The sequence below is a fragment of the Typopeltis vanoorti genome, chromosome 24, assembly GCF_054136105.1.
Source record: "Typopeltis vanoorti isolate ZY-2024b chromosome 24, IOZ_Tvanoo_1.0, whole genome shotgun sequence".
In the NCBI taxonomy this organism is placed as follows: Eukaryota; Metazoa; Arthropoda; class Arachnida; order Uropygi; family Thelyphonidae; genus Typopeltis; species Typopeltis vanoorti.
In genome coordinates, this window is record NC_143572.1 from 4,410,361 (window position 1) to 4,435,739 (window position 25,379).

General features: G+C 36.0%; 1 protein-coding gene across 3 annotated transcripts in view; it reads left to right on the top strand.

The window, feature by feature from the left end:
- Positions 1-218: 218 nt before the first annotated feature.
- Positions 219-25,379, top strand: part of LOC150092896 (rRNA methyltransferase 1, mitochondrial-like) — a 137,289-nt gene continuing 112,128 nt past the window's right edge. For all 3 annotated transcript variants that reach the window (XM_090413381.1, XM_090413380.1, XM_090413382.1), the window contains exons 1-2: positions 219-1,104; positions 11,682-11,922. In XM_090413381.1, the coding sequence (XP_090269507.1) occupies positions 593-1,104; positions 11,682-11,922 (753 nt within the window). In that variant the 5' untranslated portion in view covers positions 219-592. The remainder of the gene's footprint in view (positions 1,105-11,681; positions 11,923-25,379) is intronic.

Sequence of the window (25,379 nt, forward strand, 5' to 3'; positions counted from 1 at the left end):
CGTTTCTCCAGTCAAGAAGCTAAATAATTAAATAACTATCTTATATATATATATATATATATATTTTTTTTTTTTTTTAAAAAAAACTGCAAAAATCAAAGATGAATATAAATTTTTTTAAATATCTATATTAATGTTGCTAGTTGCTCCCTCAGTCTTCAAAAGTTAGATAGGGCTGAAAGGGCCTCGCTACTCATTACAGGGAGTAGGAGACATTATCGGATTTATTTTTAAATGTTGTGAATTAAAAACCGCAAAAATCAAAGATGAATGTCACCCGACTTGTATTGTACTGCGTGGAGTGTATATTTCTAAAATGATATCATTGCTTATACCTTAAATAACTATGGATCGTTGTTTAATTTAGTTAATGAGAACATGTAAAAGTTTTTTTTTAATTATTATTATCATTGTAATTTAGTTTTTAGTTATAATTTCATTTTCTAATGATATATATATATATATATATATACACACACGAGTTAACTTGGTGTAAGTTTCGATAACGAAAAATCTTGGGTTGTGAAGTTAATAAGAGCTAATTTTCACTTTCGGTATCTACTCGCACGTGATTTAGATTTTGAAAACAAAAATGAAGTTACATCCAATGGTACATTTCGCAAGGAATCAAGTTGTGTTTCGTGTATCACTGTTATCATTTGTGAAAAGGCAATCTGTATGCTTCATTAGTGATACGAACAGTGATCCGGAATCCGTAAAGAAAGAACCCCCAAGAAACGACCGAGAAAGACAAGACATGTTTAGGAAAATAGAGTTTAGAAATGATTTTCGATTTACTGCACAACCCGACAGAAGTGCGGCCCAATTTAAAATAAATATACCAAGTTTCATTAAAAGAGGAGACTCAGATTCTTCTCATGATAAAGCTATTTCAAAACACACCAAACCTATGTTTAGAAATAAATTTACATTTTCACGCAGTGTTGATGGAGAACATAAAACTGAAGTAAATGAGACAGGTTTTCAAACAGTGGATCATTTTTCTAACAGTCAGCAATACTATACCAGTTCTTCTAATTTAAACTCTTTAGTGAGTGAAGATTTATTAGAATTAGAAAATTCCTTACCATTAACACCAGAAAGGTAAAATTGACCTATCTTATCTTTTTTTTTTTAAAAAAATATTTAATTAAAGTTTTTAACAGTTACTCTAAATCCATAAAATTGTATTTATCTTTACTGTTTCATGTTCCTTTAAATGATTTAAAAATGTAAACCTTGTCACACAGAATTTAAGGACACGCCAGAGGCATTAACTATGAGTATCCTATCATATTATAGATTGTTTGAAATTTAGTTCGTTTATCATAAATACTGGGAATAAGGAAGGACATAACTGGGGAAGGAGTAACAACTTTTGAACCTAACTGCATAGCTTTGTTATTTTTATTATTAAACTGAAGGTGAGGCTCACACCATGGTGACAAGGTCTTCTTTCCACAATACAGGCACACCAACCTGAGTACAATTAACAGACAATGCATTAATCTCATAAGCTTTAGTTATTTCAGTTCCAAGCAATCTAATTGTTGCTAATAGTTATTTTTAGTAATATAATAGAATTAGTTTGATGCTTTATCCAAGTGTGAGCAAACAAAGTTTGTGCCTGAAAGTATCTTCAGGACTGGGGTAAGGTGGTACAACATCAGAGCAACTTGTTGCAAAGGTGGAGCAAGATACCAACACTCCTATCTCAGTATCTCCTATAATGCAAAACACATCTTGCGGATATGTCTAATGTTATGCATTAAGGGAAGGGCCACTACCCAGACTAGTTTCGACCTTTATTGAGGTCTCTTCAGTGGGAGCCAGGCCCAAGTGGAGATACCAGGCAGAAGCATTAGCAGGTCATCTCTACCTATAGGTAGAGATGACCTGCTAATGCTTCTCATCTCTACCTATAGGAGTTGCCAAATGGTGTGCCACCCTTTAAGTATACATATGCTCACAAGGGTTCACATCTGGTGAGCATGAGACTGGCAACCCCGAGGCACCTAAGCTGGATGACCATGCTTATCTGATGGTCAGAATTCTTTTCTGTCTCCTTAATTTCATCTTGTTACTTTCTAACTTCTTTGATTCTTCAGATCCTATACTATTAGAGCAACTCGAGAGCTAAGGATCTCTGTTTTATCCCCTCCCTTTTCTATTTCCTATTATTCTACTATACAGCTGGCAGAAAGCTATAAAATGCATTTCTCAATCCCTTTGGTGAGTGTGGGAGATTAGACTAAAAACCTCCATTAACATGAAGAGAAGAAAGAAAGGCCATAATGGTAAAAGTAATATAATCATGAATAAGACTGTTTTTGGCTAGAAATATGCTTATATGGAAATGAACGCGATCAAATTTTAAAAATGGATAAGTCATTAATTTTCTCTAAACAACTAGCAAGAATTGTATACATAGCTACTTATAATATGGATACTCTTATCAGTGATGACAGGTTAATAAACCTAGATAAAGAGCTGGAGTTATTAAATGTGGTATGTGGTATAATGAATATAAACGTAAAGGAAATACAATCCAAGATCTAAACTATGGGAATTTGCTAATGACAAGTGGAAAACAAGATGAGAGCAAATGTGTGTTGGTTCTTTGATTAACAATAAAATGAAAAATAACTTACAAGATGTAAAATTTATATCAGAAAGATTCTGCCATATCACAGTAAGACTAAATAAGAGATATACCCTAAGACTAGTACAATTTATCTTATTTATGTAGCTACATGAATGAAGAAGTAGAACTTGTTTATAACCAAATACATCATTTTCTTTTTATTTTTTATTATTATTAATTATTTTAATATTCTGATGGGAGATTTCAATGCAAAGGTAGGAAAAAAGACAAATCCAAATGAAGTATCTCTGGGAGTCAGTGCTATTGGCACCAGAGAAAGGGAAGAAATGTTAGTAGAATTTGCAGACAAAAGAAATCTAAAAATAATGAATACTTTTTTCAAAAAGAAACCTCAAAACAAATGGACCTGAAGACACCATATGGAATTAACTGAAATTGATTATATATTAACAGATGAACCGTATATGGTACAAGACATAAATATCATAAACACAGTAAGATTTAAGTAAAGATCACAAAATAGTCCAAAGCAAAACAGTGATAAACCTAAGAATGGAAAGACAAAAACTGATAAAAAAAAAAGAAAGAAAGAAAGAAACATTTCAGAAATATTGCAAATGAAAAAAAAAGAAGAAACATTTCAGCCAATAGAAACAAGACATTAAAAAAATAGACCCAATTTTGAATGTTGAAAATTTCCACTATCTTAATAAAAAGTATAATATAATAAAGAATTCTGAAAATTAAAATTTATAAGAGAATTCAAAAAAGAGCAAAAAAAGGAAAGTAAAGACTTAATAGAAAAAAGAAGAAACAGGAATCAAGATCCATGTGGTGTAAAAATCAGAATATAGTGAACTTTACAAAACAATCAGGAAAAGATAAGAGAGGATATAAGACAATTCATTACAAAAATGATAAGAACCACAATAGAAAATAACAGCAGTATAAAGATGATAAGAAATCTTGATAATGAAGATAATTTTTATATGATAGGTGTAAAAGATAAATGGAATACTGATTATAAACAGAACAAATATGTTGGAGATTATAGCTAAATTTTATTAAGAATTATATGCAAATAAAGGGAAAGTAATAGAGAACAACAATAGAGAAAAGGCTACTGAAAACTATAACGAATATATAGTCAAAGATTCTTTATTTTAAGGTTATATGGTGTTCAGCATTTATAGTGAAGAATTTATGGAGAACAACACATGTGTTAAAATAATTACTTTACTTAACATTAAATAAATTAAGTATTTACTACATTAAGAAAGTAACATTCTACGTTCCAATCCCTGTATTGAAGTCATCATCAGGAAAACATGTATGTACAGGATACAAGCTACATGACACTGCACTATACAAAACAAAGGTGAATCGAAATGTTTGTTAATCATTTACCCTAGTGTAACCTCTGGTGGAAAAAATAAAACAATTTCTAAAGTCCTCTTGTGTTGAGATTTTCTTCTGTTTGGGTTGAAGTTGGGTCCTCCACATTCTTGGAATAGTTAATGATGGATAGTGTAAGTTCACTATGATTGAAAGTACACTGTACCTTTTCAGGTATAGTGTACTTCCTTGCAACTCTTGTTTGTAGTTAGGTGCTTACTTGAATAAAAAGTAGTTCCTTCTCTGACTACAATGAAATAACAAATATTTATATAAAATATAAATCAAAGGAGAGAAGGAAAAAGAGGTTATCTAAATCACATAGTTGTTGAAAAATACTTTGACAAGCAGAGACAAGCAAGTTATTGTACCTCTGTTCCGAGCCTTGATAAGGCCTCATCTCGACTACTGTGCCCAGATTTGGTCACCTAGGTTTCTTCTTGATGGGGAGGAGGTGGAGAGGATCCAGAGGTGAGTGACCAAGATGATAGCAGGTCTATGGAATGAACCTTATGAGAACAGGTTGAAGATTTGTGGGTTGCAGAAATTAGTTGATAGGCAGAAAAGGGGAGATATGATTGAGACAGCCGGCAGAGGTTGGTCGATTGGTAGAGCCTCTGCTACTAATGGCTCAGTTAAGTAAGTTTGAGCTTGGTTAGTAGTTGGAAGGGGATCAATTGTTCGATGCTGTTAGCACACTCTCCCTCGATGAGTCTTTGGACTCCCTGGAGGTGTCAAATAATAATAATAATAATACTGATCTCACTTGATATATGAGAAGACTGAAACTAAAGGGTGAGGAGTGGCTTTTTTGCATGGAGGATGATTGAACCATGGAATGCATTGCCTGATAGAGTGGTGAGAGCGAGAACGGTCAATGAGTTTAAGGAGTGGTATGATAGACTTTGTGTTTTGTAGGAGGGACCTCACGCAATGAGTCTTGATAGATTTTGTGTTTTCTAGGAAGGACCTCTCTCAGTGAGTCTTTGGACTCCATGGAGGCCTGAATAATAATAATAAGTATAGCTTTCGCTGCTGATGTGATAATAATGATTTTGGGGATGTGATAGCTTACAATTAGAAGCAACAGCCAACAAAGAACTCCTTCAAATTGCAGAGTGGGCATGTGAGAAGGGAGTCACTTTCAATAGCACCAGGTCCAAATTGCATCACATCTTAAAACTACCTATAATGGTCTTCCTAAATGGAGAAGTTCTAGAGGTAGCCAGTGAGCTAAAATACCTACTAGTAAAATACCTCACCCAACAATAGACAACAAATTGAACTTCATCAAGCACATATCATATGTTGCTGAAAAAAGCTTTGAAATAGTAAATCTTCTAGTTAAGTTGGCAAGAATAAACTGGGGACTAGACTAACAAATGTTTAAAACAATATATACTGGAGCTATGCTACCATTGATATTTTATGCTGCATCCCCTTGGAATGATGCACTAAAATCTAAGAAAAAACAAACAAAAGTTAAACAGAGTTCATTGCCCTACAGCCATAAGAATAATTAAAGGATACAAGACAATATCTTTTGAGGCAGCTTGCATTATTGCTGGTCTAACACCGATCTGCCTGAAAATACAAGAATTCTCTGTTATATATGAAGTCATTTCTGGAAGATGTAGCAGAAATGTCAACATTCATCCAGACTAATATGAACTTCCACTTCATTACAGTAGGTTGCCTCACCCAGCAAGAAAACATATATTAAGAAGAAGGAAAGCTCTAAAAGTGAAGAATACTCTATATACACTGACAGGAGCATAACAGAAGGAAACGTCAGTTGTTCTTTTATAGTATAATATATTACAGACAATACAAGAACACTGCTTTAAACTGTATCTCATCTGTTCCAACAACCAAGCAGAATAACTTTCTGTAATTTATTCACTTAATATATCTCCTTGAGTTAGAACTCAACATCTCTCATCAATAGATTGCAACATTGACAGTCGAAGCGCTATTGATGGCTTAATTCATCAGATCAGCCTAGTTAATAGAGCAGACACAAAATCTGGTAACTCTAGAGCAATGGTTCCCAAAGTGGGCGGTACCGTCCCCTTGGGGGGTGCTGGAACGATCCGGGAGGGGGGGGGGGATAGTGGCCTCATGAGCAAAAGGGGGACGTTGAATTGAAATAAGGGGGCAGTGAAAGCATCATCATCATCATCATCATCAAATTCCTGCCATGTACCCTCAAGGGGTGTACAGGATATGACAGTACTACATGAAAAAATTACATCATTACTAACTTCCTATCTACAATTTTCCTCCAAATCAGTCTGTTACTTGTCAAGACTCCAACATTATCAGATCTTATATTTCTATCGTCTAAGGCACTTTGTACCGTATCAATCCACCTATATCTTGGTCTTCCTCTGGGTCGTTTTCCTGCCAACCTGGCAGAGAACACTTGTTTTGCTAATCTTTCCTCTCCCATTCTATTTAAGTGACCATACCATCTGAGATTAGCTCTGCTAACGCATTCCTGGATGCTGACAATGTGAAAGCATAAAGGATAAAAATTAGCTACTGAAAAAAATTTATCATCAAAAATTTTGATGATATAGCTGTTGTATAATATAAGTAAAGGGTGGTAATGGTTGATTTATTTTCCAAGGAAATGTACAAAATGCAAGTTACAGCTGATTGGTATTGAAGTTCGACGGCAGGTCTTAACAAGCAAAGTGTTGGCAGGCACGCACCTTCAAGTGATCAGGATTTTACAAGTCCAGTATGCATTGGTAGGAACATGTGCATGTTATGACTTGTTCACTGTATAATACTATAAATACATGAGACGTAGGAAATCAGTTTTAGATTGTTTCTGAATTGTGTGACAAGCAGTTAGCAATTTGATGTAGTACCAAAAAATATAGAGCCAAATATTGTTTTAATATCACTGATTGTTATATACTATTCTGTGTGTAATTTTTACATATGTGCAATTTATGTGTTTTCTTAATTTTAATAGTGTTATTAAATTTTCAGCTCCAACTTTTTCTATTCTTACATGCAATTTATGTTTCTTTTGTTGATTTCAATAAATAGTTTTAAAATTTCAGTTCCGAGGTGTTTTATTTCCAAACTTCAAATATCTCTACTATGAGGGTGGTTCTGAAAAGTTCAATGAAAAAACGAATTTATAATTTCAAGATTATTTTTATTTTTCAACATAATCTCCCTTAAGACTAATACATTTATTCCGGCACCATTATCCCGTCCATGAAGTGGTTCTGAGTAAGACTGCAGAATACTCCTCTACAGCTGCAATCACCTCTTGATTCGAAGAAAAACGCTGACCAGCAAGAAAGAGTTTTAGTTTTGGGAAGAGATAGAAGTCAGAGGGAGCCAAATTTGGGGAATAGGGTGGATCCCTTAATTTTCCGATTGCCAAAACACCTTTGTGGGCAGGTGCATTGTCCTGATGAAAGATGATTGTTTTCCTTCTGCAAACTGGGTCTTTTCTCACAAATTTCTTCATCTAGTCTGGTTAAAAGATCAGAATAATATTCCCCTGTTATTGTTTTACCCTTTTCAAGATAATTAATAAACAAAATGCCTTTATCATCCCAAAACACCGATGCTGTGACCTTTCCTGCTGATGGAACTGACTTTGTCTTCTTTGGTGCTGAACAATTAGCTTCTGTCCACTGCTTTGACTGCTGTTTGGATTCTGGTGAATCCAAGTCTCATCCATAGTAATAAATGGATGCACAAAATCATTTTTATTCTTGTTAAAATGCTCCTAGCACTGTTCAGAGATTTTCATGTGAGTGCATTTTTGATTTGGTGAGCAAGCGCTGCACCCCTCTTGCGCAAAGCTCTTTCATTTGCTATTCTTCATGCAAAATATACCTTACACATTCTTTTGAAATGCCTATAGTCTCAGCAATTTCACACAATTTGACTTGCCAGTCATCCAATACCATATCTTGATCAATGATTTCTACTGTTGTTACACTTTTTGGACGTCTTTCACTTCGATCATCTTCAAGGCTGGTATGGCCACATTTAAACTTGGCAGCCCATTTCTTAAGTGTCAAAAATGAAAGAGAAGAGTGCCCATAAACTTTCATGAACTTCAAATGAATTTCTTTTGGCGTTAAACCTTCTTTTACAAAGAATTTTATAACTGCACGATACTCAATTTTATCCATTTCAAGGGATACGGACAACACTTTTGCTCCAGACAGCTGTATAAAACAAAGTACTTGATAGAATGCCTTGCAATTTCACGTGGATGCTTATGACAGATGTACCAACTTAGAAAAAAAAAAAATCGTGCTGATAGTGTTACCATCTATGGTCGAGGCTGAGAACCTTTCAGACCACCTCATAGATACATAATAAAATGCAAATTTGTTTCTGTATCTATCTGTTTTTCGCTTAAAACTCAAGAACTGTTGATCCATTTTCATACAATTTTCTTTTATATATATCATGTAGAGCTGGTCAGGTCTTAGAAAGTAGTTTCCAGGAGAGTGCTGAATAAATTTTTTTTAGGAAAATGGGACGATAAGCCAAATAAGTATGGGAACCATTACTCTAGAGCAGCTATTTTCAACCGGTGTGCCACGAGATTTCTGAAAACAAATTAATTGAAAGAAATGATGTCGTAATTTGCGCATTTCTTTATTAGTGTCTTGACTTCCATCCGCACCTGAAGCTTATTTATATTTTACGAAAGTTATGGTTGGTGAATCGGTTTAAAATTGTGTATTAGTTAGCTTTAATCTTTTGAAAAGTGTGTTCACAAATAACTTCATTTAATTCTCTAATTTTTAAGATAACCGGTAAAAGTTCTTTTATTGTTTTTTTTTCTTCATTCAGTTAATTTTATTCAATAGTATTCCTTTAAAATGGGTATTATATATTCATTTAGAAAAATCAATAAAAAATGTTTAAAAATAATTTTGAGTATTGTTTTTCTTACTGAAAATGTCAAAAATATAGTTTAAATTTTTTTGGAGCAGAAAGGATAAGTAATTACTATTATTAATATCTTGTGTGTGTAAATCTATCAAAATTATGCCTATTTTTTGCCATCAAAAAAATTAAAAGAATATATTTTTAGTGTGTGCCGCTGAATTTTAATAATTAGTCTAGTTGTGCCATATTATGAAAAAGGTTGAAAATCACTGCTCTAGAGGGATGGGAAATTAAGTTCTGCTAGGTAAGAGTGCACACTGGGGTCACAGGAAATGATAACCGATCAGCTGGTTAAAGAAGTGGCTATAAACAAACGGTTAGAAATAATTAACAAAAGTACCCAAAATCAGCTATAAATACTGGCAAAAGAAATAAGTCTAAGCTTATGGGAAAGAAATGGATCAACAACAAAACAATTCATATCAAGTATCAGAAGCAGACTTTGGCTGAAAATAGATTCCATCTCTCCATCTTTAACCACGCTAATAATGGGACATGGAAAATTAAGACATAATCTAAATATATTCCATATTCTTGAATCACCATTTTGCATATGCTGTATGACTGTCAGCTACTTGACTCCATCCGGATGCTCCTAATACAACACATCATCACTTCAGGAGACAAGTGGCCAGTGTCAAAACAGAGACTTATCCAAAAGTATTACTCAAAATTGTCTAATTTTGCCAGTAGGATCAACTTCCAATTGTTGTAATATAATATAAACTACTTATAATGTTTGGATTATATAGTATATAAAATATGTAGGTATAAAAAATATAAATGTAAATACATGTAAATATGGATGCTAACTTATATGTACATATAGATGTAAAAATATTAATGAATATTGATACAAAAATATAAATGTAGACCACATGTTTTATGATAAATACTGTTGAATAAAATGTAACTCTTCAAGTTTTGTAAGTTGTTAGACTTACATTGTCAGGGTATTAGCAAAAATTTATAGAAAAGAGACTAGAAACAATTAATTACACATATTAGATGTTATCATAACTTCACAAATCATACATATAAATAGATAACCAGAATAAAAACATTAAATTAATTACTGTATACATGTTGGAACAATGCTGGTTGGTGCCATCATGTTCTGTAGTATCACACATTGTATCCTAGATCCACAGTGACCAAACTTGGTGGAGGATTAAATCTTGATTTTTGTGTTGGGATCTATGGCATTTCAGAGGCTTCCCTCAACTTTCTTGTAAAGCAATTATTATCAGTATAAGGCATTTTTGTTTGTTGCCACACTACTTAATGTCCTGTGGTAGTTGTATGGGATGCTAAACCTGATTTATGCTGTCCTCTTTTTTCGATGTCTCTTACTCCCCCAACTTTCCTGTCTGGCCTACATAGCAACTGTCACAAGAGGAATGAATCCCATAAATGCCTGGTTTTTTCATGCGATGATGTGGAGGTTTTTGTGGATGTGGAGATTTTATGCAATCGTGAAAAAGCCACTTTAATGTTGTACTCATGGAGCAACTTTGCCGCTTTGTCTGTAACATTCTTGATGTAAAGAAGTGTGATTTCATTCTTAAAATCTTGTTTAAGTACAGGAGTTGCTGGGTGTATTAAGAATTTTGTTGGATCTTGGATTCATAACCATTGAGGGTTTGGCTATGCCTCAGGTTGTGCAATTTTTTTATTCCTGTTAATTAATGTACTGGACAACTTGCATGCTCTATGTTGAAATGTTTTAATCATGCCTGTCTTTTGTAATGGACAATATTGTGAAGTGGCATGTAAAAATCTTCCAGTTGAGGTGGTTTTATGTTTACTGAAAAGGACAGTCTTTTTCCTTTGTTTATTTCGACAAGGATATCAAGGGGCCGAAATTTTTGTGATCTTCTAGTTCAAGCGTGAATTTTATATTAGGATGCAAACTGTTCAGATAATCTTATCTTTGAAATGAATTAAGTCATCCATTATTCCTGACCAAATAACGAAATTGCATCAATGCAATGTAACCAAGTTTTTGGTTTCTTGTAATGGTTTTTAATAGCATTTTCCATGAAGAGGTTGGCCAAGGCCAGAGATTATTATTATTATTATTATTATTATTATTATTATTATTCAGGCCTCCAAGGAGTCAAAAGACTCATCGAAGGAGGTCCTTCCTAAGACATAAAGTCTGTCAAGACTCACTGAGGGGAGGTCCCCCCCCTGAGAAACACAAAGTCTATCATACCACTCTTTAAACTCACTGACCGTTCTCGCTCCCACCACTCCATCAGGCAATGCATTCCACGGCTCAACCACCCTCCACACAAAGAAACCACTCCTTACCCTCTTGCTCAAGAGATAAGGGGGGAATCCATGGTAAGTCCTTTTTTGTTCCCAATATTTGTCTTGAAATATGAAAAAAAGTATTGTCCATACAGTGTTTGAATAGTCTTACTCTGTCTGGTGGGAAAAGATAGGGTTATATTTTATTGAACTCATTGTTTATCATTAAACATGTGGTCTCAATACCGGAAGCCTACAGAACTGCTAAACTACAGAAACTTACATATTCATAAATATAAATATTAATCAGTTATTCAGACATTACATCTAGTATATGCATTGTTTGCAATGGTTCATGTAAGAAATAAATTACCTCCTGATAAGGGTTATTATGAGGAGGAAAGCACACACACAAATAGGCTGTAAGACCAAGAACCTGACAAGGTTTCTACAAGACTCACTTGTTATTTGTATCTTACAGACATAAGAAGAATAAGAAACCAGAAGGAGAAATATTATATGGACTCCATCCAGTTCTTTTAGCATTACAGCAGAAACAAAGACATTTGTTTACTTTGTATATAAAGAAATTAAAGTCTAAGACAGAAAATGCAGATGAAGTACGACATAATATTCTGAAACTTGCATCAGAGAGAGAAATTCCACTGTGTGAAGTTAATGTGAAGAAATTAGATACTTTAGCAGCTGGTCATGTGCACCAGGTAATTTTTTTTTTAACTTTATATTATTATCACCAGACCTCCAAAGAGTCAAAAGATTCATTAGGAGGTTCTCACTGTCATGCTCAAAGTTCATCAAACTATTATTATTAACACTGGACTTCCATGGAGTCAAAAGACTCATTGTTGCAGGCAAATGCTGTTACACACAAAACCCATCAAACTGCACTTTAAATTCATTCAATGTATCTGCATTCACCACATCACGCAGTGCATTCCACTCACCAACCACTCTCCATGCAAAGAACCTGCTCACATTCCCCTTATACAGCTTCCAGGTATGTCCTCTTGTTCTATCCCCTCTTTCTCATTCTACAAAAAATTTCTTCCACATTAACCTAGTAAAAACCCTTTATCAACTTAAATGTCTGAATCATATCTCTTCTCCTCCTCTTGTTTATAAGGCTTTTGCAAACTGTATTCCTCAATCTGTCCTCATATCCCACATCCCAAAGACCAGTTATGACCTTAGTCAAGCTTTTCTGATCCTTTCTAATATTATTATTATTATTATGTGACATCTCCAGGGAGTCCAAAGACTCATCGAGTGAGAGTGTGCCAACAGCATCGAATGATTGATCCCTTTCCAACTACTAACCGCACTCAAACTTGTTAACTTTTTGCGTGAGCTATTAGTAGCAGAGGCTCTACCAATCGACCAACCTTTGCTAGCATATATATTCTCATCACCATGAAAATCAGGGGACCAAATCTGTGCACACTAATTCATATAAGACCTGATCAAAGCCTTATGCAATGGAACCAGAACCTCTTTATTTCTACAAGTTAAGGTTCTCTGCATCATTGCCATAATCTGATGCGATGTCTTCAGAACTTGTGCAGTGTGACCAACTTCCGATCCTTGTCTGCCGCAATTCCAAGGTCTCTTCTCTCCTCAACGTCCTTCAAAATTTCCTCTCTAAGTGTATGCTTTGCATTCTGTCGTTGACTACCACATTTCAGAACCTTACACTTTGCATTGAACTGACAGTTAAATACTGTTGCCTACTCACACAATCTATTCAAGTCCTCCTGCAAGACCATATCTGCTTGATTCCTAATAACTCTCCCTGAACTATGTCTTAAATTTATTCAGTGTTTCTGCACAAATGCACCATGCAATCAGAAAATGCATTCCACTCAATAGCTGCTCTTGATGCAAAGAATCTGCTCCTCATGCCCTTGCTCACACCCTACTTATACAGTTTCCAGGGATGGCCTATTGTTCTATCTCTGTCTGTCTCCATTCTCTGATAAATCTCTTCCACATTAACCTGGTAACAACTCCTTACCAACACTTACATTTAAGTTGACCACAGACCACACATCCTAGTTAATCTTTTCTGGACCTTTTCTATGACATTCTCATCCCTATGACCACCAGTTGACCAAATCTGTGACAATAATCTATATGAAGCCTAATTAATGCCGTATATAATAGAACTATAATTGCTATTTTTCTGCATCTTGAGGTCCTCCTCATCATTGCTATAATCAGATGTGATGATTTCACAATTTAAGCAATTTTTCCCTTAAACTTCATGTCTCTGTCCACCACCACCACCACCATTTCCATCTCACTCTCATCTCTGCCTTCTTCAAATTTCCCCACCAATTTTATACTTTGCATCTCATCTTTGCCCACCAAATTTCAAAACTTTACACTTTGCAGCATTTCACTAGTATCTCCACAGACACAGACAGACAGTCTGTTCAGATCTTCTTATAAGGCATAACATCTGCTTGACTCTTTGTTGTTCTCTCCAGCTTTGCTTTGCTCCAGTATGTTTTGACCACTAGTTGACTTTCTTCTTTCAGGGTGCCATATCCCCATACACAACTTAGATACCTATTGCAGGTACCACCAAGCATCTCTATCCAACCTCACCTTTTCAGAAATTGTTTTTGACTTTGAAACCTATAAATTTTATTAAAACTTAATGTTGCAGCTACTGAACAATGATTTAATGATAACTTGTTCAGATATTACTGAAATAAAGAGCCAAAAGGCTTCATTTCGGTGATGTGAAATTATTTAAATTAAGGGGATATTGAATCCCACATTATTTTAAAGCCAAATAAGAAACTCTAAGATAGAAATCAAAGAGTTTCATGTCGAATATAGTAAACTATAAAAGTTCGGCAAATCCAATCATAAGCCAACACCTGGTAGTACAAACTGGGGCAACTCGTTGCAAAGGTGGAGTAAGCTCTGATCATTGTCCTTAGTATTTTTCCTAAGGACACTTACCTAAAATACTAAGGACAGTGATCAGAGCTTACTCCACCTTTGTGATATAATAATAATATATAATAATTTTAACAATAATTGTTATTCCACCATCATGCTCTCAGGAGCTTTTTGTGATGTTTGTTTTGAGACATCTTGTTCTGAAGATCAGAAATGATTGAGACACATGGTTTTCATTGTACATATTTGTAGAAAGAAACTCTCTTAAATATGCATGCATTGTTTTTATCATAGAAGAGAAGTCCTTGCTAGTTACAGTCTGTTTACTTAGTAAATTATAAAAGACAAAAAATTTTATTCTTATTTTTATCCTTGACTCAAGCATAAGCAAAAAAAGTTTAGATGTGAAGTATCTTCATTCATGACTAGGCTGCTGTATTATTATTATTTGACACCTCCATGGAGTCCAAGACTCGTCAAGGGAGGGCACCTACTCTACAACTCTCCATCTCCACCACCCATCCTCATCCACTTGTCATCCTCCAACCGCATCATTTACACCAGTGCCATCTACTGTCCACCACAACCACCACTAGTATTTTCACAGACAATCATAAACGTCCATGCCCACTGCAGAATTCGAACCTGTAGCCTTTTGGCTTGAGAGTGGATACTCTAACCACTCAGCCAACCAGGCATTGTATATAGAGGCTCTTGACTTTATATTCCATAATGCAAAACTCACTTCCTTTTAGATGCTGTGCATTATGGAAGGGTCACTACCTGGACCAGTTTTGACCTTTACTGAGGTCTCATCATTGGGAACTAGATCTTAATATGAGACTATTTACTTTAAATGACTAATTTCAATAAAGGAAATGAGCATTCATTGGAAGAGTTCGGAAAACAAAATTGTGTGCATAATACTTTTTTTATTCTCTCAATAATAAAAATTTCAGTTTTGTCCATATAAAAGTTATTGTTCTACGATGATTGAATAAAAAATTTAAAATATCTCATTGTTGAACAGCAGTGAACTAAATCTAATTATATGTATTTCTGCTTTATATATGTATTCAGAATTGTGAGTTATATCTATGAATCAGCATTGAAAAATATCATACTTTTTTCTACTTAACTAATTGAAATTAAGTTTATAAATAATTAGGTAACTGAAAAAAAATTAATAAAAACTTACAAACCTGACCAGGAGCCTGGTGAATAAAGGAAGGCATTCTCATTTATTTAACAAGATGAATAAGCAGAATAAAATGAAATGAAATATTTTTGGAAACTTGAAGTTTTTTTTTTTTTTTTTTGTGTGTGTGTGTGTGTGTTATAAACAGGTCCTTGGAAAATTAATGATGTAATCCTAACCTAAATGCAAATGGTTTAATTTTCAATTGTTATTCCACCATCATGCTCTCAGGAGCTTTTTGTGATGTTTGTTTTGAGACATCTTGTTCTGAAGATCAGAAATGATTGAGACACATGGTTTTCATTGTACATATTTGTAGAAAGAAACTCTCTTAAATATGCATGCATTGTTTTTATCATAGAAGAGAAGTCCTTGCTAGTTACAGTCTGTTTACCTAGTAAATTATAAAAGACAAAAAATTTTATTCTTATTTTTATGCTGTATGATTTCTATTCATACAGTGAAAAATCAGGGAATCTTCTTTCACTATGCCTTATCCCATGTTAAACGGGGTCGACGCACTGATCTTTAACCTTCCTCTTCCAAGTTCTCCGGTCCAGGGCGTCCTTCGGACTCCATCCTTTCTCCCTAAGATCCTCTGTCACCTTATCCCTCCACCTGAGCTTGGGCCTGCCTCTTTTCCTCCTTCCCTCCAACTCCATATACTCCACTCGTTTACCAACATACTCCTCACCCTTCCTCTCTACATGTCCAAACCACCTCAGCCTACTTTCTTGTATCTTCTTGCCAATTGGTCCCACCTTAACCGTCCCTCTGATGTAGTCATTCCTTATCCTGTCCTTCTTTGTCACACCACTCATCCATCTCAACATCCACATCTCCGCTACCTCCATCTTCCTCTCCTGTGCCTTGGTTATAGGCCACGTCTCCGCACCATGGAGCATCGCTGGCCTAACCACCATCTTATACAGTTTTCCTTTCCTCTTACAACTCACTCTCTTGTCGTACAGGACCCTGCTCATCTTCCTCCAATTCATCCAACTGCATGTTATTCGGTGCTGTATTTCCTCATCCAAGTCACCATTCCTCTTGACAACTGACCCAAGGTACTTGAATTTCTTCCCTGAAATTAGCCTTTCACCCTGGAGTCGTATGACCATATCCTCGTCACTCCCCGTTGACATATATTCAGTCTTCACCTGGTTAATTCTCATACCTCTCTCCTCCAATGTCTTTCTCCACTCTTCCAGGGTATTTTCAAGCTTCTCTTGGGATGATTCGCATAGAACAATGTCGTCGGCAAACAGCATGCTTCATGGTACCTCCTTCTTGACATCCTCCACTAGTACATCCATGACCAGGTCAAAGAGGTAGGGGCTCAGAGCTGACCCTTGGTGTAGCCCTACGACAATGGGGAATCCTTCTGTCATGCCGACACTAGACCTGACCTGAGTTTCTGTTCCCTCATACATCTCCTTCACCAACCTCACGTACTTCTCCGACACCCCCTTCTTCCTCATACACTTCCATACCTCCTGCCTGGCCACTCTGTCGTATGCCTTTTCCAGGTCCATAAACACCATGTGCAGATCCACTTGCATCTCTCTATATTTCTCCATCAATCGCCTTAGCGCAAATATCGCATCCATTGTCCCTCTTCCTGGCATAAATCCAAACTGCTGCTCACCAATTTTCGTTTCCTGCCATATCCTTCCTTCAATTACTCTTTCCCATATCTTCAATGTGTGTGACATCAGCTTGATCCCTCTATAGTTGCCACAGTCTTGAACATCTCCTCTTCCTTTGTAGATTGGGACGAGAATACTTTTCCTCCATTCCTTTGGTATCTTTTCCTGCTGGGCTATTTTCCTCATCAGATCCCATAACATATCCACGCCCTCACTGCCCAAACTTTTCCACACTTCCCCAGGTATCTGGTCTGCCCCCACAGCCTTTCAATTCTTCATTTTTCTTAGTACCCAATCCACTTCCTCTCTACTTATGTCTTGCACCGGTCTCTCATTTGCCTCTCCATCCTCACACCTCTCTCTCTCTCTCGGATTCTCCTCATTTAGTAGTTTATGGAAATATTCTTTCCATCTTCCTCTGATTTTGTCCTCCTCTTGTAATACTACTCCTGAGGGAATATGATGCCTGAAATGGAATGCAGCTGTTTAAATATAAGAAATATATCAATTATAATGGGCTGGAATAGTTTGCACTTACATACATGATTTGCTAGAAAAAAAACTTGTCTTTTTTCCAGCAAATCCTATATATGAGACTTCAGTGAATTTAGCTATCATTATTACAGGACTAGGTTATCTCCTTTGTAGGAAATATCAGTTACCATTCTTCATTAGTATTAATTAAATTTTATTATTTTATGTGTATTCCTGTTTATTAAGTTTTGCTAGGACTATGTTACTATTTCAGCTTATGATTCCATATCTGTATTTTAATTCTTCTGTCACATATCATAATTTTAATCAAGAAGTTTGCCACACATTGGTCAGAAATTCAGTGAATACAAAAAAATACTATTTTATGTAAGTAATTCATTTTGTTTTTTAACTTTATTGTCATTTGTCGTTACAGCGATTTCACTATTTTGAATCAAAAAACATTTTATTGAGTAATATGTGAGTATCTGATTACAGCTGACTGAATCATAAAGGGCACATTATCAGAGTGTCATAGCATGGGTTGGAACTGACCACATTCTTCATGTAAATATAATAATATCACATGTTTGTGGGAATGCTATTGCATAGTGTCACAAGAGTAACACTAGCGATAGTCAGTATTGTTTTGCTCCAGTTTGTCTAAATTTATGAGATTACCAGAAGTAAAAAGTATACTGTAACAATTCCTGAGATTTGAATCACCCAGTACGGATGTAGGAAAATAACATTAACTCCAATAACATTAAATTGAGAAATTTTCTTGGTGTCATTTACTTTTCTTTGTTATTTGCTGTTGCTTGTCTCATCTTTCATTATTACCAGTAGATGTCTTCCCCCCCCCCACAATATACAGGGTGTTCGGGATAAATTTGACATATTTATAATTAATTATATTTTTCCGTAAGTTACATGTATTAACACACACTTCTCTTCATTTAAAAGTTTGGACCCTTCTTCATTCATATACAAGATGTCAGAAAGGATGGATAGCTGGAACCCACCTGAATCATGGAAGAGAATAACTTGTATCATGATGATTCGTGCCCGCCATCAAAATAAGGATATTACGACTGCTGCCCAATGCTCCCTGAATACAGTAAAAACAATCAGGCATGAACTAGAGACTTGCAATGGTGACTACGAGGATGTAGCAAGAAGAAAGATCCCTAGCAGACGATCTGATTGCGTTCGTACAGCAGAATTCCTCGCAAATCTGCAGGAACAGGTGTTGAAGAACCCTGGCATTGGAATTCGGGCTTTGTTCGTGGAGTTGCTAACTGTAGTCAAGCCCTGGATAACAAGGGTAGCCAATGGTAGGCCGTTTGTATGGCAGCAGGATTCGGCCCCTTGCCACACCTCTGGGAAAAGTCAAAAATGGTTGTCTGAAAATTTCTACGACTTCACCAGTCCAAATGTTTGGCCTCCAAACTCCCCAGACCTTAACCCCATGGATTATTTTGTATGGGGCGCAGTTGAAAAAGACACCAATCGCACTTCCAGTAATACAAAAGCCCAGTTAATGGATAAAATTAAAACAGTTTTTGCGGCCCTTCCCAGGGAGACTGTAGCATCAGCTTGTTCGAGGTTCCGAAGCAGAATTGAAGCTGTGATCGATGCTAATGGTGGTTATTTTGAGTAAATCTTGTTGATAGTATTGTAATTAACTCTGCCTGTAATGTTTTTTTGTCAATTCATTAAATTTAATAGATACAAAGAAGATTTTCTTTTTCCTTACGAAACTGTCAAATTTATCCCGAACACCCTGTATATATATATATATACAGGGTGTTCGGGATAAATTTGACATATTTATAATTAATTATATTTTTCCGTAAGTTACATGTATTAACACACACTTCTCTTCATTTAAAAGTTTGGACCCTTCTTCATTCATATACAAGATGTCAGAAAGGATGGATAGCTGGAACCCACCTGAATCATGGAAGAGAATAACTTGTATCATGATGATTCGTGCCCGCCATCAAAATAGGGATATTACGACTGCTGCCCAATGCTCCCTGAATACAGTAAAAACAATCAGGCATGAACTAGAGACTTGCAATGGTGACTACGAGGATGTAGCAAGAAGAAAGATCCCTAGCAGACGATCTGATTGCGTTCGTACAGCAGAATTCCTCGCAAATCTGCAGGAACAGGTGTTGAAGAACCCTGGCATTGGAATTCGGGCTTTGTTCGTGGAGTTGCTAACTGTAGTTAAGCCCTGGATAACAAGGGTAGCCAATGGTAGGCCGTATGTATGGCAGCAGGATTCGGCCCCTTGCCACACCTCTGGGAAAAGTCAAAAATGGTTGTCTGAAAATTTCTACGACTTCACCAGTCCAAATGTTTGGCCTCCAAACTCCCCAGACCTTAACCCCATGGATTATTTTGTATGGGGCGCAGTTGAAAAAGACACCAATCGCACTTCCAGTAATACAAAAGCCCAGTTAATGGATAAAATTAAAACAGTTTTTGCGGCCCTTCCCAGGGAGACTGTAGCATCAGCTTGTTCGAGGTTCCGAAGCAGAATTGAAGCTGTGATCGATGCTGATGGTGGTTATTTTGAGTAAATCTTGTTGATAGTATTGTAATTAACTCTGCCTGTAATGTTTTTTTGTCAATTCATTAAATTTAATAGATACAAAGAAGATTTTCTTTTTCCTTACGAAACTGTCAAATTTATCCCGAACACCCTGTATATATTTATTTTTTTCATGTATTTGCATTTTCATCAAAATTCTGCATTAAATTTAAAATAATGCTTTTGTTCTGCAGTTGAACATTTGGATCTTTTTGGGGTAAATTCCTCTTGACATTGTTTAAACAATTCTGAAGAAAAATGCACCTCAACAAAGAATATTGTTCTTTCAAAGAACACAAAAAACGTGTTCTTTCAAAAATTACTACTGCATTCATGGCCAACATGTTACAACTGCAGTTGCTTTGGAACTGTTTTCAAACAAGTTTTCAGAATGAACAGTTGCCAACACTTGTACTGTTCGTTGATACTAATGCAGTGAAATTACTTGCTTATACATTGGATTGCGTGCTTTTTGAAAGATTCTTTAAAAAGACCAAACTCTTGCATACCACAAAATCTTGCTTTGAAAATATTCAGCATTTGGCACTTACCAACCCACCGCAACAACACATTCCACTCATTCACCACTGGCCATATGGGAAAAAAAATCCTTTTCACTTTTTCACTCACACAGGTGACTAGGAATGACCTTTTGTTCTCCCACTGTCTATTATCTATTATCCTGTGAAATATCTCCGCTCTGTCTAATAAGTTTCTCTCACCAAGCTGTATGAATCAATCATATCCTCTTCTCCTTTTATAGAGCATCCATAGCTCAGTCAGTTTCAATGATCCCCTTTGTTTGAAAAGACCTGTTTTAAATTCCATCTAGGAGTGAAGAATCTTTATCAGGGCTTTTCAACTGAAGGTGAGTTAGCCGGTCTCATACAGAGTTAGAGGGTTTTTTCTCCTAGAAACTCGGGTTTTTCATTCCTCAGAACAGGCAAACCAGCCATTATAATACATACAATTAACATACATAATACACTGGCCTCATAGCCCTTGAGTTGCTTCAGCCATAAATCTAAATAAACCAAATCCTCTTACTTGAGGAGAAGAGCTCTTCAGAGCACATTACATTAATCTGTCCTTATTCTCAGAGTTCTAGTGTCCTGAAATAGTTTTAGTAACTCGCCTCTGTACTTTCTCTAATGTTTCTTACTCAGATATATCCGAATGACCAGATCTGCACAGAAATCCAGATGTGACTTGATCAATATCTTATACATGGAATTGTTTAATTCCTTTTCATGTCCTTCTCATTATAGTAACAATTTTATGGGTAACCTTTGTAGCTTTTGCAATGTGTTCCTATCCACCAACACTCCTGTCTTTTCCACCTCTTGAAGATAACAAAGACGAGAAGTTGGTTCATTAAGTTCCTCCAATAAAATGAATCTCATTTCATCTTTTCTGGTCAAAGTGCATGACTTGACCAATCTCTCGTATATATAGGCTTAACAAAAAAAAAACAGATTAGAGCTTTCTGAAATGAAATTCCCAGTTTAGTATCAGCAAACAACCGAGTAACTCCTCTCATACCTTGAACTATGTCATTGATATACAGTCATCCCTCGACTTACGTCGGGGTTCTGTTCCATAAGGCAGGACATAAGTCGGTTCGGACGTAAGTCGATACATTAAATCAACAGAGGTATAGGGGTTAGAGACTTAACAAAAATAAGTATACAGTCATTTTAATTTTTAAACCTTATTATAAAACTGTACTGTACATTACTGCCACTATAAAACAGGAGAATAATTACCGAAATCTTCCTCCACAATCATATCTTCATTACCTTTCCTATGTGAAGGACCAGGCTGCGGCTCTCCTGGTGTTACCTTTGTTTTTTTGATGAAAATGTCTGATTTGCTTTGCTTATTCCTCTTCTTCTTTTCATTATAAATTTGTTTATAGCAAGCAAATGCATCATGTACTTTCCTTTCTACTAATAAGTAGCATTCAACATTGGGGTCTGTCTTCAGCCATTTTGAGAACATCGTTAACTGCAGAGAACATTTCTGCAAGACCCTTCACTGCGAATTGGTTAACTACCTCTCCTTGTTTCTCTTTTTCCTCTTCCTTTTCTAGTTCTTTCTCTTCTGCAACACATTCTTCCAGTTCGACCAATTCTTTGTTGGTCAACTCTTCAGGGGCACTTCCTATGAGTTGATCTATGTCGTCATCATTCACTTCGAGATTCAGATTGTTTGCTAGGCCCACTATTTCTTCACTCAATTTACAAAGGTCTTCATTTTCTTCAAAACTTCCAAAATCGTGCACAAACCTTTTTAATGTCTTTTTCCATATGCCACTCATACATTGAGAGATCACTTCGTCCCAAACTACAGCAATATTTTTAATAGCATGATAAATATTGAATGCTTTCCAGAATTGCACGAGAGTCTGGTCGTTTCCTTTGTTGACAGAAATGGCTTATGAAAAAGTTCTCCATAGATAATAAACATTAAACACTATTATAACTCCCTGATCCATTGGTTGGATCAATGAAGCAGTATTTGCAGGGAGAAACATGACCTTGAACTTGGTGAAGATAACCAATATAAGACGGATCACCCGGAGCATTATCTAGAATTAAGAAAATTTTTAATTCTACATTTTCTTTCATACATAGTTTCCATTTCACTCGCATAACAGTTGATTAAGGCACTCGCAAACAATTTTTGAGTCATCCACGACTTCTCATATCTTCGCTAATGAACTGGAAGAGTATGCTTCCTAATCTTTTTGAAGACTCGTGGATTCTCACTGTGCCATACCATAAATGGTTTAAGTTTATATCAAGCCACATTACCCCCCCTAACAGAATCATAACACGATCTTTAAAGGCTTTGAAACCAGGTGTAGATTTTAGCTTTTTGTGGATGAATGTCCGCTCGGGCATTTTTTTCCGAAACAAGATGGTCTCATTCATATTAAATATTTGCTGTGGCACATAATTTTCCTCTGTAATAATTTTATCCACTTTCTCCACAAACTCCTTGGCAGCCTTTACATCAGAACTTGCAGATTCACCATATATTTTCACATTATGCAGTGCAAAACGCTGCTTAAATCTCATGAACCAACCGGAAGAAGCATTGAATTCGTAGTCGTAATCAGGTCCTGCTTTCTTCTTCAACAAGTTGCTAAGGGGTATGCACTTTTGGTTCAGGTCCTCTATACATGATGGAAGTAGCTTTTCCAATCACTGATGAGACCTTGTCGTAGCTTCGTCATTATCGTTGAACTTGCAACTTTATTTCAAGATCAACTGCTTGCCTTTTTTTCTGTGATTCTTCACTAGGTTTTTTAATTGGGAGTGTAGGGGTCATGTTGCACAAAACATCGCAAAATATTTAATGATAAATACACAAATAACATATTTTTCAAACACAAAATCAACAGAGGAACTGTTGAAGCCAAGTGCTGACTGCTGAGGGATGTTGCTGCTGAATGCGGTGTTGTCACTGCATTGTTACATGATGCATTGTTGCTAAATAAAAACCTTTCTACTTTATGCTCGCTTGTGTCTTGTTCAAAAGTATAGTCGAAAATGTTATTTATTCCATTATGGGATCACGGACGTATCTTTGATCGAAAGGACGTAACTTGAACGCTCATAAGTCGAAGGATGACTGTATAGATTAAACAACAGTGGTTCTCCCATCACTTTTCTCTTTTGGGACTCTGCATCTCCCCCCCCCCCCCAACAATAAGCAACTCACATGCTCCTGTCCACCAAACATACCTGTCCATTGCACGTGTCACTCATTATATTATAGATGTAACCAGCTTACTGAAATAAGACCTCTCTTTAAGAAACCCATACTTCTCTCTAGAAAAATATCCATTCTCATCAATCACCTTGATATTCTGTCTCAAACTACATTTAATATGCAAACTGGTTTATAGTTGACTACTGATTTGGATTTTCCCTTATGCAACGGCACTATTTTTCCCTTGTATTCTTTGGGACTATTCCTATTGGCAGATTCTTGTTGAACAACAAATCAAGATCACTGTTAGTTCCTTTAATTCTTCCACATTCCCTTAATTTATATGTGATATCCCATTGTTATATTCTCATTTATTTACTGTGTGTATTCTCTTTTCTTTTCTTATTGCCTTTTGCTTTTACCCCTGTTGTTCCCTGCCCTTTGTTTTGTTCTTTTGTGTCTTATGTATCTTGTGGCTCTTTCAACTTCCTAGAACATGCCCTTGCTATACGATGATTAATTGTTATATCATGTGTACTTAGTTAAGTTGATGTTCCTTATTAAAATAATTCCTCTATCCCCTTTTTCCTACCACTTGAACTTTAAGGTTCCTACAAAACGGTGACACTGCTAGTGAATATTGTGAAAACTAGGCCAATTCACAAGTACAGATAACTATCTCCTACACCAAAAGAAATCAGGAAAATTTATTTTATTTATGACTGTGCCACCTGAGTTCTTCATATAAAGCATCGGAGATATGTCATAGTACCTTTAGGATATAGCCAAATCTAATTGTGAGCTTAATTAACAGTCGTGGCAATTCCCCAAATTCTTATCATACAGGTTCGGAGTTTTTTGCGAGGCAGTGCATTGTACAAAGATCAGGTACAAAGATTATACACCATTCAAACAACTTCTTTCTTAATCTTATCTTGAATTTCAATTACTGTCTAACATTATTAAACTTGCCATTTACAGTACAAAACTGACTGTCACTATTCTTAACTTATGTTAACATTTCAATTTCAAACCTTGCGATCCACGACAATACTATTAACCTAGTAACACTATGTCTAGTGAACTCACAATTATCCTTCTGCACTTAACTATTAATATAAAAAATCTACTCACAGGTCCTTAATAACACATATAGTCCTATCAATCAACACATGCGATCCTTGGCTGTTTTTGCTGATTTTCCAATCCGTTCTGTGTACTGGATTTCCTCGTTTGGTGCTTGGTGGCCATCCTGCCGTAATTCACTTGTGGGAACAGCAGCACATCTTCGCCGAAGAGACTAGGTCGAACGAAGCCATCATGCCTTCGGTGCATGAGGCAAGTTCCCTTACTTGCTACACATCGCGGAAACTTTCAATGCTTCTCCAGGGCTCCCCATTTCCCATGGGTTGCGTACCGACGAGTTCAGTCGGGCCTACGGACTGCAGCTAAAGGACTACCAGAGAGAGAGAGAGAACCTTGTTCTTAAAGGCCTCCTATATACTTTTTGGGAGTTCTGTATTTCAGGGTTGGAGACCTCCAAACATGGTGCGGTCACTCACTCTGATGTCAGCGTTCTTAACCTTCAATGTAGGTAGGAAA